Source organism: Alternaria novae-zelandiae (assembly GCF_023758075.1).
Source record: "Alternaria novae-zelandiae strain BMP 2774 chromosome Unknown scaffold_5, whole genome shotgun sequence".
Lineage (NCBI taxonomy): Eukaryota > Fungi > Ascomycota > Dothideomycetes > Pleosporales > Pleosporaceae > Alternaria > Alternaria novae-zelandiae.
In genome coordinates, this window is record NW_026056965.1 from 967,586 (window position 1) to 983,944 (window position 16,359).

At 52.4% G+C, this 16,359-nt stretch overlaps 6 protein-coding genes across 6 annotated transcripts; 2 read left to right on the plus strand and 4 right to left on the minus strand.

Annotated features, from left to right (window-relative positions):
• Positions 1–359: 359 nt before the first annotated feature.
• Positions 360–1,067, minus strand: J4E88_003354 (uncharacterized protein; the record flags this gene model as incomplete). The annotated part of the gene is made up of 1 exon (XM_049397007.1): positions 360–1,067. The coding sequence occupies one exon, from the start codon at positions 1,065–1,067 to the stop codon at positions 360–362; it is 708 nt and encodes a 235-aa protein (XP_049257349.1).
• A 4,621-nt stretch (positions 1,068–5,688) lies between these two features.
• Positions 5,689–6,469, plus strand: J4E88_003355 (uncharacterized protein; the record flags this gene model as incomplete). Its single annotated transcript, XM_049397008.1, has 5 exons — positions 5,689–5,694; positions 5,772–5,811; positions 5,867–5,944; positions 6,008–6,115; positions 6,177–6,469. The coding sequence occupies 5 exons, from the start codon at positions 5,689–5,691 to the stop codon at positions 6,467–6,469; spliced, it is 525 nt and encodes a 174-aa protein (XP_049257350.1).
• A 658-nt stretch (positions 6,470–7,127) lies between these two features.
• On the minus strand, positions 7,128–8,467 carry J4E88_003356 (uncharacterized protein; the record flags this gene model as incomplete). Its single annotated transcript, XM_049397009.1, has 2 exons — positions 7,128–7,915; positions 7,966–8,467. 2 exons carry the CDS (start codon positions 8,465–8,467, stop codon positions 7,128–7,130), a joined length of 1,290 nt encoding a protein of 429 aa, XP_049257351.1.
• Positions 8,468–9,008: 541 nt separating this feature from the next.
• Positions 9,009–10,095, minus strand: J4E88_003357 (uncharacterized protein; the record flags this gene model as incomplete). The annotated part of the gene is made up of 3 exons (XM_049397010.1): positions 9,009–9,374; positions 9,422–9,996; positions 10,044–10,095. 3 exons carry the CDS (start codon positions 10,093–10,095, stop codon positions 9,009–9,011), a joined length of 993 nt encoding a protein of 330 aa, XP_049257352.1.
• A 685-nt stretch (positions 10,096–10,780) lies between these two features.
• J4E88_003358 (uncharacterized protein) lies at positions 10,781–11,812 on the minus strand (the record flags this gene model as incomplete). Its single annotated transcript, XM_049397011.1, has 4 exons — positions 10,781–11,511; positions 11,564–11,624; positions 11,678–11,690; positions 11,736–11,812. 4 exons carry the CDS (start codon positions 11,810–11,812, stop codon positions 10,781–10,783), a joined length of 882 nt encoding a protein of 293 aa, XP_049257353.1.
• Positions 11,813–14,482: 2,670 nt separating this feature from the next.
• On the plus strand, positions 14,483–16,260 carry J4E88_003359 (uncharacterized protein; the record flags this gene model as incomplete). Its single annotated transcript, XM_049397012.1, has 6 exons — positions 14,483–14,550; positions 14,604–14,945; positions 14,993–15,356; positions 15,405–15,725; positions 15,776–16,006; positions 16,057–16,260. The coding sequence occupies 6 exons, from the start codon at positions 14,483–14,485 to the stop codon at positions 16,258–16,260; spliced, it is 1,530 nt and encodes a 509-aa protein (XP_049257354.1).
• Between the last annotated feature and the right edge of the window lie 99 nt (positions 16,261–16,359).

The window sequence follows — 16,359 nt, forward strand, 5'->3', positions numbered from 1 at the left end:
CCGCCCGGGATTCTTACCAGGGCTGGGCCATCAGGCGCGGAGAAGGCTGCAAGTGCGCGCGCTCGTTCCCAGCCGCGCCCGCTGCTTTCTGGAGAGGAATGTATACGTCACGGCCGGGTCCATGATGGGATTAAATTCATGAAATGGTACTGGAGAAATTCAATGGCCAGCTATAAAGACATCTGCACGCTCGACCGTCCCAGCTGGCTTCCCGGCAACGTGGGCGCAGGCTGCGGGGTCTGACAGCCCACGAGCCGGGCGTTCGCATTCGCTCTACGGCTCTTCGGGCGGCTAGCCGGCTATCCACCGACCTGGTACGCCCTGCATTCTCATCTCTGCTATGTATTTCCACAACACAACTACTTCTCTACGCTCTTCGCTGGTCGAACCATGCACCCATGCCAGTCCTTGCCCTCTCCTCCCCACGGCACTCGATCCCACTCAAGCGTCTTCACCAGCGCAAACCCTCTCCGCTCATACACGGGCCTCCCGGTCATCGTGGAGTCCAGATACGTGACCAGCCCCTCTTCATCCGCCTTTTGCATCCCCCAGTCCAGCATCATCTTCGCCGCGCCACGACCCTGGTAATCTGGATGCGTAGCCAGTGAATTCAGCATGAAGTACGGCGTCGATGTGCCCATGATGGAAGCCTGAGCGGCTCGTAGAGGGCCAAGCAACGAGCCCAGAGCTTCGAGACGCAATTCTGGTGGGAGGAAACCGGAAGTGTCATCTGCTTTCTCGACCGGAATGGAAGGTGCTTCGTTCTTCTCATCCCCTTTGGTCACTGAGACGCTGTGCATGCTCCATACTGACACCGCGATGGTGCGTCCGCCGTTATCAGGTGGGTCGTCAGAACTAGGCTCGAGATCTGTGTCTACAACTTTCCAGTGCCACGCGTTTGGCTTGTTGATTTCGCGTTTGCGGTCTTCAGCCACACCGCGTATAGATGTTTCGCTGATGGGGCCGGTGTGTAGGAGGTCGTGCGTCGGACCATAGTAGGCGAGTGCGCGCACGCGTGTCCAAGACAAAGTATCCTCAGTGGTCATTGGGTGGAGTTGGAGTGGCATGGTCGTGATGTGTAGGTGTCCAGTAGTGTGATTAGTACCGGCTGAGTTCAGTCACAAAGATTCCACAGAGGATGCGACACGCTCTAAAAGTACTGAGGGTTATCCTATCACTACCTGGAGGTCACAACGGATGACTCAGAGCGTCGATACAGCTGAAGGCGTCCAGTGACATGCATTCTCACCACAGCACGATGCAGGAAGGAGCTATCGCGATGACGTAGATGCATACCTACCTTCCGAATCGAGAAGCAGTGCTGACATGATACAGTCGAAAGCACTCAGAGGTCAATATAACCAGGCAGGATCTCATACCATGGATGTACGTCAGCTCGACTACGTAGGAAAGAGGCACCGTTGAACCCCTCCAGGGTGCAACTGCAGATAGGTGGGGTAGGAAGGCAACCCCGCTATCCCAGTTACCTGAACAGCAACCATGGACTCATGGAGAACTCACAACAATCACTCACTAGGAATCGCAGCCTCCTTAGCAGAACCATCAGTTTTCTCCATATGCCAGGTTCTGAGTAAGTTCATTGGAGGTCGTTCTTTCGACCGACATTTTCGAAGATGGACGATTTAACCGCCACGGTTCTACCGAGTGTTCACCACCTGCATGCACGAACGACGAGCATTCATCCTACGAGCACACCCAAGGACGCCCATTGGTCAATTGAATCCCGTTCGTACTACCGGTATGAAGCCCGTCGATATATTCTATAACTCATATGTGCGAGTATGCGCTGGCTTGACATTATATATAGATTTCGCATACTGCGCCGTACACATACATGAACAGAACTGCCTGTTCCTTCCTTCCACTCATATCTACATGTTTACTTAGCTTCTCCGTTCCCATATAAACCATCTTCTCTTCCTCGTCACATATCCACTACCTCCATCACATACAGTCCTGTTCATACCAATACCTTCTCTTCACTTCCACGCATCTCCCCCTCGTCGATCTCCTCAACCTCCAAAGAAACCAACCATGCATCCATACACTCTCCTCCCCCTCATCGCCCTCTCAACACTCGTCAACAGCCTACCCACCCCCCAGTCTACAGCCTTACAGGTAGCAGCGCCAGACTACGCAGGATTCGTATTGACCCGAGCTTCTTCACTCGACGTCACCGGCAGATGTGGGCCAAACTTTGGCGCGACCGTTAAATACGTTACGATTTATGCAGGATATAGATGTCGGTTCTATAGGTACGTTGATCTCATGCTGTTGCGTTATGATAGCTTATGATGGGTTATGATGTGAGAGGAGTGGAATTGGGACTTCTGTGTACTGATCGATTTTGTGTGACAGCGGTGATGATTGTAGAGGACAGATTGGCGGGTTTGATGGGCTGCCGGCACCTGGTGGGCAGCTTTATCAAGATGCGAGGTCGGCGACGTGTTGGCATGGGTAGGTTGGGCGTTTTGGGGAGTGGATGGGATGGGGTATTCGATCAACCAAATGCATCCGACCCGTCCGAAGAATGCGGCATCCTTACGACTAATATATGCATGCATGCGCTGGCTCGATCATTCACATGAAATAGAGTAGACTGTGCCGTACTCATACATGAGAGTAAATTCCTTGTTTATTCCTAGCATTTATACCTACGTTGTTGCTTAGCTTTTGTTTCCTGCCTTTCTCTATATAAACCTGCTCTCCCTCCTTCATCTCTATTCTTCATCTCATCATACACAGTCACATTCATATTCAATAACTTCTATTGACTTTCACGTATCATCCCCTCCTTAAGATCCTCGTCATACATACATCAACCATGCATCTATCAGCCCTCCTCTCCCTCGTCGCCCTCCCCTTCCTAGTCAACAGTCGACCCACCAACCAAGACCTACCTGTACACATAATGCCCGGGGGTGATAACATAGCCGGAATCTTCGCAAACGGCCCCGAATTTAACGGTATCTTCGTCAACGGCGGATGTTCGCCAAATTTTGGGAAAACCGTCAAGACTGTCCTCATATTCGAGGGATACAGATGCCGGTTCTTCCGGTACGTTGCTATGATCTACCACTCTATCATCATAAAACACAAAGCTCGTTCGTGGCGGACTGCGTGCTAATTCATTGTGTGACAGCGAGGATTTCTGCAAAGGACGGATTGGTGGGGTTGAGGGATTACCCTTCCCTGGGGGTGATCTGTATCAACCTGCGAGATCGGCGACGTGCTGGCATGGGTAGACTGGATCTTCTGGGGCTGGGCTATGAGACGGGATTCAAACCCACTAGTGATAAACACAGAGTAGTCTTCATGGCAGTCCAACGAAATCAAAAAAGAGGTCTTAAGCGCAAAAGAGCGCCAAAGAGATCACAAGCCGATGTATAAACACTTGAGGATTAAGTTGTCTAGGCTGTTGCTCGCTGCAACAATTCCGATCAGGCTCGTCGCGTTATTGATCATACTTCACGATAGCAGCAAGCGCGTACTAGGCAAATGTAAAAGCCTCTGCTTTCTCGTAACCTTTGCGTGTCCACGCTTACGTTTCGCGCACCAACTCCACAAGCGGACCACATCCACGCCGCGCTCCAAACTCCCATACTTACATTCCAAACCAGTCCAAGCACATCCGCAATACAGCGCACGCCCATCCAACCCTCCGGAGAAACCACATGCGATTCATGACCGGAATCCATGCTTTCCCTCCTCCTTCCTATTCAGGTATACCAACGCCCAACACATCGACCATCTGCCGACGAAAAGAAACCACAAACCTATCAAACAGCTCACCCATCATCTTACTTCTTCACACATCAAGCCACATTCCACATCTGGAATCAACACTTCTCCCCCAAACTGCCCTTTCGGGAACACTTTCGAAAACATACTTTGGTACGCGCTTTGGCACCGCAGCATGGACACAACGCGGTCCATGATCTGACCCCGAAAAACCAAACTAAAAACAAATTTAAATGTTTGCAAGCTCCAAACTCTCGCAGGTGGGACGCCTGAACTGATTCCACAGTTGAAATGTCGTATTGCCTAATTGGGGCTGTTTTGTGTCGGAGTAAGTTTGATGGTACTTGCAACGTCTGGAAGGGTCTTCAGCCTTGTCTTAGTGCATAGGCGAGTAATTCTCCTCAAGCCTTCTGGAATCTATGGAGAGGGGGAATTTCCTGTTTCGGTAGGTTGGTAGCGAGGAATTTGGTAGAGGCGTGGGGAGTGAGGTATTTGGGATTAGGAGATGGGTCCAAAGTTCGGAGTGTTTGCGCGGGATGGGAGGGAGGCGGAGGTCTCTGGGAATGGGACATAATGCAGGATGCGCAGTGTCCATCATCTGCGTGTTCTGTATGCTGGAACGCCCTGGACATGGATGCGCGACGTCGATTTTGCTAGTCCTCTGTATTCGTGGGAAAGCCTGGCATGGCTTGTATACGCTGCCGTCAATCCAAATACTTCTTACTCTTCATTCAGCATTCGTGTACGTCGCGTGACACCTTCGACCCAGACTCCTCGCCAGCCCCTTTTGCTTTTTCGGCGACGTGTCCAGTCGCCCGCCGTCATCCACACCTTTGCAAGCTTCCTTCATTCTTTCCCATCTCGGCATCTATGACTGCCTCGCTACCAAACTCCCCCAGCCCCTTAACCAGACTCTCTTACTTCCAGACCCGGCTGTTCGATCCCAAGGCCGTCTTCTTCTGGTTCGTGGATCTTTTCCCGATAGCGGGATCTACCATCATCAATGGTTTTCTCGTTTCCTTTCCTCTTGCGGTAGATTTTGACCGTTGGATGGGCGGTGGCTAGGCGGGATGGGGGATGGGCGGGGAGAGGGTACCACGGGCCGGAGTCTGGCAGCCGTTGACTGGAATCGATGGTTCATGGTGGGCTTTCCTGTTTGGGACGTGTGCGGGAGGCGCTGACTTTGGGAGCTGTATGTGCGGTAGTTGTTAGATTGAGCGATACGAGGTTTACTACCGGAGATGGAGTCAAGCCCTGAAGGCGTATATGATGGTCGCCTCGCACATGATTTATCGGCGTGTGCTTGTTACCCAGGATGCTGCAGCTGCTCGGTCACTCCAGGGCTGTGTTCCGTGGGGTGCCGAAGCACGATGCGCGAGCCTCGTGGTGTTGCGAGCCATTGGGAAGCGAAGGTAGCTACGCGTCCACCGTCGCAGCAACATAACTAGACAGCTAGGTAGATTTCGCTAAAGAACATGGAGATGCGGAGTAACAGCTGCATGTCACATCTTCCATACATCCAGGTGCTCAGCCGCGAACGCCATCGCACTCGTACACAATCTCACCCGCCCGATCCAAACATCACCAATAGGACAAGACCACTTTCTCCGATGCCACAAAAGCAGTCCTGATGCCACGAAAGCAGCAACACGCATGGGAAACAAGTAAACCCGATTTCCCAAACAAGCGCACAGCCATGTGCCGCGGTATCCATGTTAGCCCAGCAATGACGTAGCGACTGCGCGGATGCTTGCGCAAATCCCGCCAGGAACATCGCTATTGCATCACCGCGACCCACGTCCCAGCCCTTCCTCTCAGTCCTTTCACGAAACAACATTTTTGCCTGCAACTCCTCTCTATAACGCATCGAGATCACATCGAGAACCGAACGAATACCTCAATTGACACCACGAGACCTCTTTCAATATGGATGTAAGTGTGGAGCTGTTGTGGGTGGGAAGGGCTAATGGGTGTTTGCGTAATGGATTCATGCTGATGATGAGGATTAGGTCTACTACTTCTACTCCTACGGCACTGCCGCATGGCTGGGTAAGCTCCCCGTTGATTCAGCAGGATACCGTACAGCTTGCTAACAGGAAGACAGCGACCCAAGCCGCGCCTTTGATCGCATCCCCAACGATGATAGTAGCATTGTTGTCCCCCGAAGTCCGCGAAGCTTCTAGTACGTATACACGAAAGACTGGGAAACATGTTTGTACGATGAGGTGCTAACGAGGATGATCAGCTCTCGAAGTCTACTTCTCCCGCACCCTGGGCCTCTCGCTCATCGCCCTGGGTATCCTGACTGTCCTCCTCACGGGGTCTGTTCCATTGTCTAGTCGACTCGCTGAAGGTACTTTCCCTCCCCATCCTCAACCCACCACTTCCGTACACCAAACTAACACCCACCACAGGCGCAACCACCAACGAAGAAGATCCAAAAGCACCCTACGCCCTCCCCACGCTCACCGTAACCGCCATGTTCCACTCCGCCCTCGCATTCTACGGCTACGCCATGTGGACACGCACCGGCGTCATGGCTTTCAGTCTAGGCACACTAGGCTCCGGTTTCCTAGCCATCGTGGCACTATGGTGCATTCTGTTTGCGAGCAGCAATGGACGGATCAGCAGGAAGACTGGCGCGGATAAGAGGACGTCTGGTTTCCCGTTCAAGAACGCTGAGGCGGAGAAGAAGAAGGGTAGGTAGATGCTTACTATCTATCTATGGAGCCTTTGCTGGCTTCGAGGGGTCATAAGGCATGCTGCGGGTGGGCGGATGGGGCATGGAAGCCATGTCTGCAACGGCGAAGAGGCATACAATGATAGTCATGCGGGAGCAAGGCATGGAAAACTGGCATTGGGAAATTGTCAGACACGGATTAGCGGGATGGAAGCTGTATACTATGGAAGCATTGAATGAATTGGTATCTTTAAACCTTGAATGTACCCAAAGACCCGTGAATACCCAGGTTTCTATCCCATAGTAGTAATACAAAAGTATTATCGAAAAACAAGAGGGCATGGCGCCGTCATCTCCCTCAACACCAGAGCTACGCAGTTATCCACCGTCTCGTCGCAGCCGCGCTCTATCATACCAACACCTTCGCAGCTCACCCATGTGCATAACGCCTCCGGGGCGGGCCCCTGTAATTCAACTGCTCCTCCACCGCAAGACAGCGGTCACGCCAATGAACGCACTCCGCATCCAACCACGCAGCACGATCCGCCAGACCTAGATATTCCAGCGAAGCCTGCGACATAGGAACTTGATGCAGGCGCAGCGCATCCAACCTACGATGATGTATACGCTGCTGCAACTGCAGAGCCATATCCCTCTCCGCGGGGTCCAGATATTCCAGTCCAGGCTACGGAACGGGTACCTGAGGCTGCGACTCTTCGATAGGTTGGATATGCGCGGGAGGCGGTCTAGGCTGAACCGCTTCCTGCTTAATCCGCGGTTGTTGCTGAGTGTCGTCGCGCCACCACGGCAATTTCCCTTCTCGGGGTAAGATGGGCAGGGCTTTCGCGGGCTGGATATCGTTTTCAACGGATTGCCAGCCTTCCATGTCGTCGGGCATGCCTTGATCGACGCGGCGCCGTCGCTCGGTTGCGGCTTGTGCTTCCATGTAGTTCTCGAAGAGGAGTTCTTTGGCTTGCCATTCTTCCTGGCGGGTGTGTTCGAGCTCCTCGGCTTCGGCGCGTAGTTGCTCGCCTTCTTGCGTTGCCCACAGGAGTTGGCGGCGCAGGAGTTGGAAGAGTTCGGGTGCGGGTCGCTGGAGCTCTTCGGGTGTGAATTCGATGTCCGGTGGGAATTGGACGAGCGGTGGGGCGGAGGGGTTGGCGAGGTCTTGCAGGTAGATGACGTTGTTGTGGGCGTAGTCGGCGTCGGGGGCGGGGGCGGGTGCGTTGGACGGAATGGTCGCGCTGTTCGGGGGATGCGAGTGTGAGGAGGGAGAGCCCGGTGTTGAGCCTTTGTCGTGGGGCAGCTTCTTGGCTTCGTTGTTGAGGACGAGCTTGAGGCGCTGCTTGTTGTTTGTGGGGTTTGAGGAGTGGTGCTTGGGGACGGGGTCCGAGGGGCGCAGTGCTTCAGTCTCGTGGACGGTCCTCATATGCTTCGCCAGCGCGTCGGAGCGGGTGAAGGAGCGGTCGCATTCTAATAGCCTTAGTATGACGGATGCTATAGAGATGGGTCTGGCGACTTACCTGGAAGGGTACAGTAGAATGGCTTCTCCCTTGTATGTGAGCGCATGTGAGCCCTAAGCGCATAGCCACTAGCATGGGGTATGCCTTTTCTTGTGCAGTCGCTCCACTCGCAACTGTACTTCTTCTGCCGTGTTCCTATATGGTCTTCATGAAGATGTTCGACGAGGTTATCCATGTTCTGCAGGTCACCCGCCGTGCAGCCGTCCCATTTGCAGACAGTGACCTGTTCCTGGCCATAGTCGTCGTCTTGCGACATGCCCGGGTGGTGGTGTGGCGACGCAGGGACCGAGCCATCTGTGTCTTCAGACAGCTCGTCCTCTTCCTCGGGCGGCATGGTATTGATATGGGGCGGTGAAGATGGCGCGCGGATATTCAGGCGTGGTCGCTTGTTGGGGCGCTGGTCGTGGTCAGGAGTGGCTTCGTAGCTGGCATGGCGGCCTCCTTTGATGTCCTCGGGAAAATCGTCGCTGCCGTACTCGGAAAGTTCTGAAGGCGATTCCATAGCGGCGATTGATGTGGATGTGAATGTAGCGGTGGGCGCGTTTAGAGAGCGTGACGATGGCTGTACGGCGCGTTCGACGTCTAGCCCGAGGTGCAGGGACCACCCGTTTAGCTCGATATTTTTGGGCAGCTTACTTACTTCCTCTTCCTTCCTCCTCGTCTTGTGATCACTCGATTGTAATAACACCAAGCTGTACTTTGGTCAGTTGGCTATGCGACGGCGCTCATTCGTCGGGCGAATGTCCATTTGGACGTCTCCATTCTTTACCACGGTAACGAGGCTGGGTGCGATATGACTTTGCTCTACCTCCCTCCAACACCACGCAAACGGCTATAGGTAAGTTCTTCCACCGTCTCCTTCATCTCATCACTATGATGATCTATTCCAGAGTTCTGCAATTCCAAAGAGTCGCTTCACGGCGGCTCAAATGCGGATTAGCTCTACACTACAACTCTTTCTGATCTGCTATTCTATACACAATCTTAAGCTTGCTATATTACAGCTACAGTGCTAACAAGCTTCAGACTAGATTCTTAGTTGTCTATGCGAACAGCAATGCCGACTGCGACTCGTGGTACCTTCCTCCGATCGGCGGGAATTTCTTGAGCATCTCGTCCAGCGCCTTCATGTCCTCGTCGTTGAGCTTTGCCGGCTTCATATTCTCCTCGATCCTCTCAGATGTCGTAGCGCCAGGGATTGGGATGATAGTAGGCATACCCTTGGCACCGCTCTGTGCAAGAACCCAGCCGATGGCAATTTGAGCTGGTGTGGCTCCCTTGGCCTTCGCCATGTCCTCGACAGCGTGGAGCAACTTGATGTTCTCGTCGAATACGTCAGGCTGGAACCTGGGCATGTGGTGAAGCATCGAGTCGGGCTCGATGTCGCTGTGCTTCTTGTACTTGCCAGTCTGGGATGCATTAGTGTAAGTCGTTGATTGAGAAGAGATGCGCTTACCAGGAACCCGCGTCCAAGAGGAGAGTACGCGATGATAGGGATACCGAGCTCTGCGCACGTCGCCGCGACCCCGTTCTCCAGAATATCGGTCGCCCAGAGCGAGAACTCTACCTCGACGGCGGAGATGGGGTGTACGGCATGTGCCTTGCGGATGGACTGCGCACCAACCTCTGACAAGCTGATGCCGCCCAGCTTGCCTTCCTTGACATACTCTGCGATGTAGCCGACAGTGTCTGCGATGGGTGTCTTGGGGTCGACTCTGGCGCACTCGAATAGATCGAGGCTCTTCTTGCCATCTAGCACCTTCAAACACTCATCGATGCTGCGCCTGACGTTCTCGCGACTGCCATCGGGCGCCATCTCACCCTTCTTGAGACCACCTTTGATAGACAAAACAACCTTTTCTGCGTCGCCAGGGTACTTGGTGAAATACTCATTGAGCAGGTGTAGAGAGTTGCGCTCCGGGGATCCGTAGAGCTCGCCGCCGTTCCAGTTGTTCGCGCCGAGTGAGAGGGCTGTGCGCATGGCCTCGTAGCTCTGTTCGGCTGGTGGTGGGTTCTTGCGCCATGTCAGACCTGTGATGTGTTAGCGGAGCGATTGCGAGGTAGGTAATGATGCATACCCATGAGGCCGTAGCCAACTGGGCCTACAGTCTTTCCGACAAGTTCAGGCATCTTCGGTGCTTCTTCGAAGTTTTGAGACTGGTAGTGGGGTAGATAGAAATCCGGCAAATTTATCACTCTAGTGCCTCAATGGATTGTGTAGCTGTTGATATCGTGCAATGTCCTGTCAACCGTTCTGCCACTGAGTCTTTATATCGAACCGGCGGTCTTCTCGGGCCCGAAGTCGTTTTTAAGTAACTGGATGTTGATGACGCGGGCTCCACATTCCTCCTGCATTTGCCGGGTCCATTGAGATCTTAACTCCGGCCGGCCAATCAAGCGCCGATGTGGCGGAAGAAGATGGACTTTACCGTGATAGCTCCAGCGGAATGTTTGCGCGATGTATGCTACTTGGGGGGATTTGAGGATGCATAGGAGACTGGGTTGGTAAGCTGGGATAGTGAGATGGCATCGAGACAAAAGGTGGATGAACTGCGAGGTAGCGGTAATGGCTATATGGGAACCCAGGGTGGCCACACGAAGAATTCGGAAAAGGCATTTATAGTAGCCTTCAAAAGACAGTTGCCAGGTATAATACTGCGTATACTCTTGGAATGAATTTCGAATGCTTTTCAGGTACACCCCCAAGAAAAAGCCAGCTTCCTCGCATCACGCATCCACCTCTAGAACGCGAAAGGATTACACGACGTACAGTACAAAGCTAACCAACCCATCCCACCATCCCTCAACACACATTTCACTCCATCTTCTTCCCCTCAACACCCCTCCTCTCAACCCCATCCAAATCCCTCAACACCTCCCTGACCGGCCACACAAACCCCTCCTCCACCCTCCCCGTCTTCCCCTCCTCAATCGTAACAAGATACTCCACAAGCGCCATACCCACATACGCGCCAATCGCCGTAAAAATATGCCACCACCCATGCAATTCGAACAAGAAACCCCAGGGCAGGCCAACCCATCTCTTGAAGACTGTGACGTAGTAACAAGCGTGGAAATCAATGTTCCACAAGAAGTACCCGAAGAGGCCGGTGGAGATACCAAAAGTAGCCATCCTCCCAAGTTTCTTACGAGCTTCTTCGGATGTGATTTGCACTTTAATAAGCGCGCGCGTGTACTTACTCACCAAGAAAATCATGACCGCAAACGCAATCTCATGCAGAATGATTTCATCGGCCCAGACGTGGTACACGGATACTGGAATCAGACTTCCTAGGATATACGCCGTATACTTCCTCCTCTCGTTCACCGTAGCTTTGAAACAAAGCAGTTGGTGCAAGATGGCGCCGACGGCCAGGAACATGGATAGGTCGTCGCCCATTTGCGAATGGTATTTTAGCGTTGCGTGGAACCACGCAGAGAGGAGGCCGACGGAAATTAGTCCCCAGTAGGGGAAGGCGAGCGTGGAGATGAGGCCGCCGGTTGGTTTGGGGGCGACGCGGCGGAGGCCGTGGAGGCCGTAGATTACTGGGGAAGTGAGTATGGATTGGGAGGTGGGGTGGTTTTGGAAAGGGCGAACCGTAGGTTATGTTTGTGAGGGTGTTTATGAATTCGCCGATGTAGGGCGTTATTATGTAGTCCTGAACCACAATCAGTTTTCATGATACACATCTCTTTGGTTCATTCTGCGTACCTCCTCACAGAAACTACTTCAAGTCAGCCATGTCCAATTCATCATGCACGCAACTCACTTGTGATTCGACGTCTTCGGCTCCCACGCCCCGACGATGTATTCGTTGGGGCTGGGGTATTCCCATCGCCACTGCATTTTCAATTGCGAAGGCTACGCGTCGGAAGATTGATTCGACGTGTTGAGGTGAGGTGACGTTGTTGTTTCCAAGGTTTCGTGGTTTTCTACTTGCAGCAGGAGGGTTCGCGCTTTGACCCCTGATCGCGGTTCCACTTTGCACGCTACGAAAAGACTATACGAAGACGCGTGGAAAAGCAAACAGACGCAAGGAGGATACATAGTAGAAATTCATGAAGAGTGAGGATTGAGAGCAGTTGCACAATAGCTGTGAGGTTTGACTACAAAATTTTCTAAGCACGGCAAACTTACAGGGCAATTAAATCCTCCTTCTTCATACAAAGTTAGAAACATGCCTTAAAACAGTTCTAGAAGTTAAAGACGTAATTGTAAGAGTATTTTAAGCGCAGGCTATGTCTTGCTGAGTAGATAATTAAGGTCCTTGTGCGGCAGACCTCAAGGCAAAAAAAATCGTTCCTTGCACGTACGCGTAGCAGTGTCTTGCTATGACTGCCGGAAGTGCAAAAAATGGGTCTTACCGCGACTCGAACGCGGGGCCTCTCGCAAGCTATGCTTGGGTTTGCAAGTATCCGAAGATGCTTTCCCTAAGCTGTAGAAGTTAGTATATGCCTTACATGCGTTTCATGAAGTCAGAACTTACCGAGAATCATACCACTAGACCATAAGACCGTAAGAGGCAACTGCTGTGAAGCTGTTGTTCTTGTTGATGGAAGGGGAGCAAAAAGGAGCACATATAAAGGAAATTGGCAAAAACAGATTTTTCCAAAAATGGGCATGTTCTGGAACACCAAATGCAACGCCAGGTCGTTTGTAGTATGGGCCTTGTGCTTCCCACCAAATTTTGTGGGGTTCTGACTGGTGGCAGTTTGGAATTGATGGCACTGATGGTTGACGTGGCCGAACTTAGCCGCTGGCTTGGGCGGGCCAGGGGCGGCAGATAGCTGCTCGAACACCAAAACTTAGGAGGGGTATTCGAGACTCCTGCGCAACCGCGTAGCGATACGGGCGTGAAGCATTATTGGTATAATAGTATTAGTGAGTGATCTGGTGAAGTTGGAGGGTAGAGAGCCAGACTCAGCGCGAACATGTCCCTCCGATACCCTGTTCGTAATATTCGCAATTCTTTGTTCGTACGGTGCACATGGGCACAGCTAGTCTCTACTCGAAACACCGACAAGATCTGGTATTTGATTGCAATAGTCTCTTGTGAGCGACAGCGCGTCTGCGCAGTACATAGTCGAAATCCAAAAATCGATGACGCAGTCCATCTCCAGCATTACGCCTTCGCACGGCTCGCACGTCTTCTCATGTATGCGCCACACTTTCGGGAAGTATATCTTACATCACACACATAGGTGTTGTATGCAGCAAGAAGGCCAAACATTATAACGACCATTTTCTCGGATCTTCTCACCGACTCGCGATTGCTGCAGTTTTTATCACGGCTACGATGCTCGCAGTGCTGAATTTGTTGTCAATACGCACTCGAAACCTTTATTGATTTACGCGCACACTGTAGATTGACTAGGTGTGTGAGCTTATAAGCCAGACCTGCAATCACGGCGCTGTGATCGAAGCAAGATTTGTACGCGTATTATGGCGAATGGCCTGACTTTCTGAGTCGTCCCGCTTCAACATTCCCATGTCGTGAGAATCCTGGTCGACGCGCAGGGCGACGCAATAGGTTAGCCCAAACGCGAACATCTGAAGGAAGAAAGCCCGATCATCGATGAGCAAGTCCGATGTTCGTCACGACTCCGATCATTAGAAGGCATCTTGAACTTGCGCTGATATCAGATGCGCCTACGCATGTGACAAACCAGTATCCTCGACAAAATCGCTTCCACAGAACATCTCCTTTGTCGCACATCACCTCAACCATCCCAATGCGATGCGACTGCGATGCGTCGCCATTGATAGCATCGCGATGGCAAGGTAAAAGTCGGTAGAGCCAGCGTTGCCAAGCAGAGCAACGATCGCGCTTCGTCGTACGTTCTGACCACCCCTCAGGCGCATTCCTGCCCAATCACCCACAACAACAGTCGGAAGCACCACCTGCTCAGGAAACATCTCCAGTCACATGTAACATCGCGCATCGAAGCAACCACCTTAGTCGGATCCCGGCAGTCTGCAAAAAGAGCCGCCGGTTCGGTTAAGATGCCACTGACGACATCCACACATGCACAACGCGGGTGAGGCGATCTCCACAACTCTCCGGGCCTGAGCGCGTCTTTCTCCACCTCCAGCCTAACCCCAGAATCGTTTTTCCACAAATCACACGAGCTCCGACACTGACTCGATCTCGTTTCTCTCCGATGGTCAAGACGGCAGGCTTCTCGGCATGCGGCCGCTATACTTGGGTCGGTAAATACACTTTAACCATTTTACCTGGCTGTCCAGGGCTATGACCAACGAGTATGGAGTCTCCATGCGGAGCAAGGACTCGAGTGGAGACGACTGCTTCAATCGATATGATTGTCACGTCGAGCACAGCGGCGTGTAGTGCCGACTTTCTCGACCTTTATATTCGACCCTCCCCACGTCTGTGGATCGACAGGTCGAACGACTGCCATCTCTGCATCAACCCAAGGCTCTGGACAGGTCTCGGTCAAGATGTTCGAAAGATTTCCTAAGATTTACAATGTCTACTTCTTGGCCATTGTTGCCACGATGGGTGGCATGCTGTTCGGTTTTGATATCTCTTCGATGAGTGCCATTATTCCGAGTGACCAATATCTGTAAGTCGCAGTGACGTCAAACACCTTACTTATTGACCACTAACAACAAACAGCACCTACTTCGACAACCCAACCGGCGTCGTTCAGGGAGCTATTGGCGCGGCCCTTGCTGCGGGTTCAGTGGTTGGCAGTGCTATCGCTGGTCCTATCTCCGACAAGTTTGGTCGTCGCGATGCCCTTATGTTCGCCTGCCTTTGGTGGCTAGTCGGAACTGCGCTGCAGGTTGCTACAACTGGTCGCGGCATGCTTATCGCCGGTCGTGTATTGAACGGAGTCACTGTCGGTATCACTTCGTCTCAGGTCCCTGTCTACCTCGCCGAAATTTCCAAGCACTCGCAGCGTGGTGCGATCATTATCATCCAACAGCTGGCTATTGAGTGGGGTATCCTTATCATGTAAGTACACTGAACACACGAAACAAGCCCAAGCCAACAGATCGCAGGTACTTCATAGGTTACGGATGTACTTTCATCCCTGGCGAGTCAGCTTCATTCCGCACGGCCTGGGGAATTCAATACGTCCCCTGCGTCATGTTCATGATCGGTCTCCCATTCCTCCCAGAGTCTCCACGATGGCTCGCGAAGGTCGACCGTACAGAAGAAGCAATCCACATCCTGGCCTCCATTCAAGCCGACGGCAACATCGAAGATCCCTATGTCATCGCCGAATACGAGGAGATCGTAACTGCTCTCACTGCAGAACGTTTAGCTCCCCAAGGATGGCGAAAGTTCGTCTACAACGGCATGTGGAAACGTACTCTTGCCGGTTTCTCCGTCCAGGCCTGGCAGCAGCTTTCGGGTGCTAATGTATGTTGAGCATACTTCGCGTAGTACCGTCCTGCTAACAGTTCTCAGGTCATGACTTACTACGTCGTATACATCTTCGCCATGGCTGGTCTTACAGGCAACACCAAGCTTATCTCCTCCGGTGTGCAGTACGCTTTGTTCATCGTCTTCTCGTCCATCATGTTCTTCTTCGTCGACAAGATCGGCCGGCGAACACTTCTGGTTTGGGGAGCCATTGCGATGGGCATATGCCATCTGGTCGTAGCTGGAATGCTCGGCGGGTTCTCCACGTATGTTCCTGAGGGTGTTGGTGGCGACGCGAATGTTGTCATGATGGTCACCGGATCGCCGGCGTACACCGTTATCGCCTTCTCGTATCTTTTGATCATCGTAAGTACCTCTACGAGCTGAACATGAACCACACTAATTCCGCATCTTAGTTCTACGCTCTTACCCTCGCACCCATTTGCTGGGTCTACGCCGCTGAAGTTTGGTCACTAGAAACCCGAGCTTCCGGAATGGGTATCGCGGCGATCGGAAACTGGCTCTTCAACTTCGCCATTGGACTGTTCATCCCACCCGCGTTTGTCAACATTAGATGGGGACTTTTCCTCGTTTTCGGAATCCTCTGCTTTATGGCTGCCGTCCAGTTCTTCTTCACCTACCCTGAGGTAAGGAAATTCGAAATTTTTGTGATGGCTCCGACTAATCCTTCAACCAGACTTGTGGCAAGACTCTTGAGGAGGTTGAGTTCCTCTTTAGCAAAGAAGGCCCACACGCTTGGAGGACCAAGAAGGGTAGCGACAATCTTGCGCGCGACCTCGAGAACGTTGCTGCTGCGCAAGCTAAGGGAGAAGCGCTTGCCACCATCAATAATGTCGCGAAGAAGGAGAAGGGAGAGACTGAGACTACTGAGGCAGTCTAATTGGGTCGGAGTCTGCGGTTGTCAGTTCCAATATGACCAATTTTGCACCATTCGGCTCACGTGGAACGAATCGAATCGTTACTTTGGACTCTTACAGCA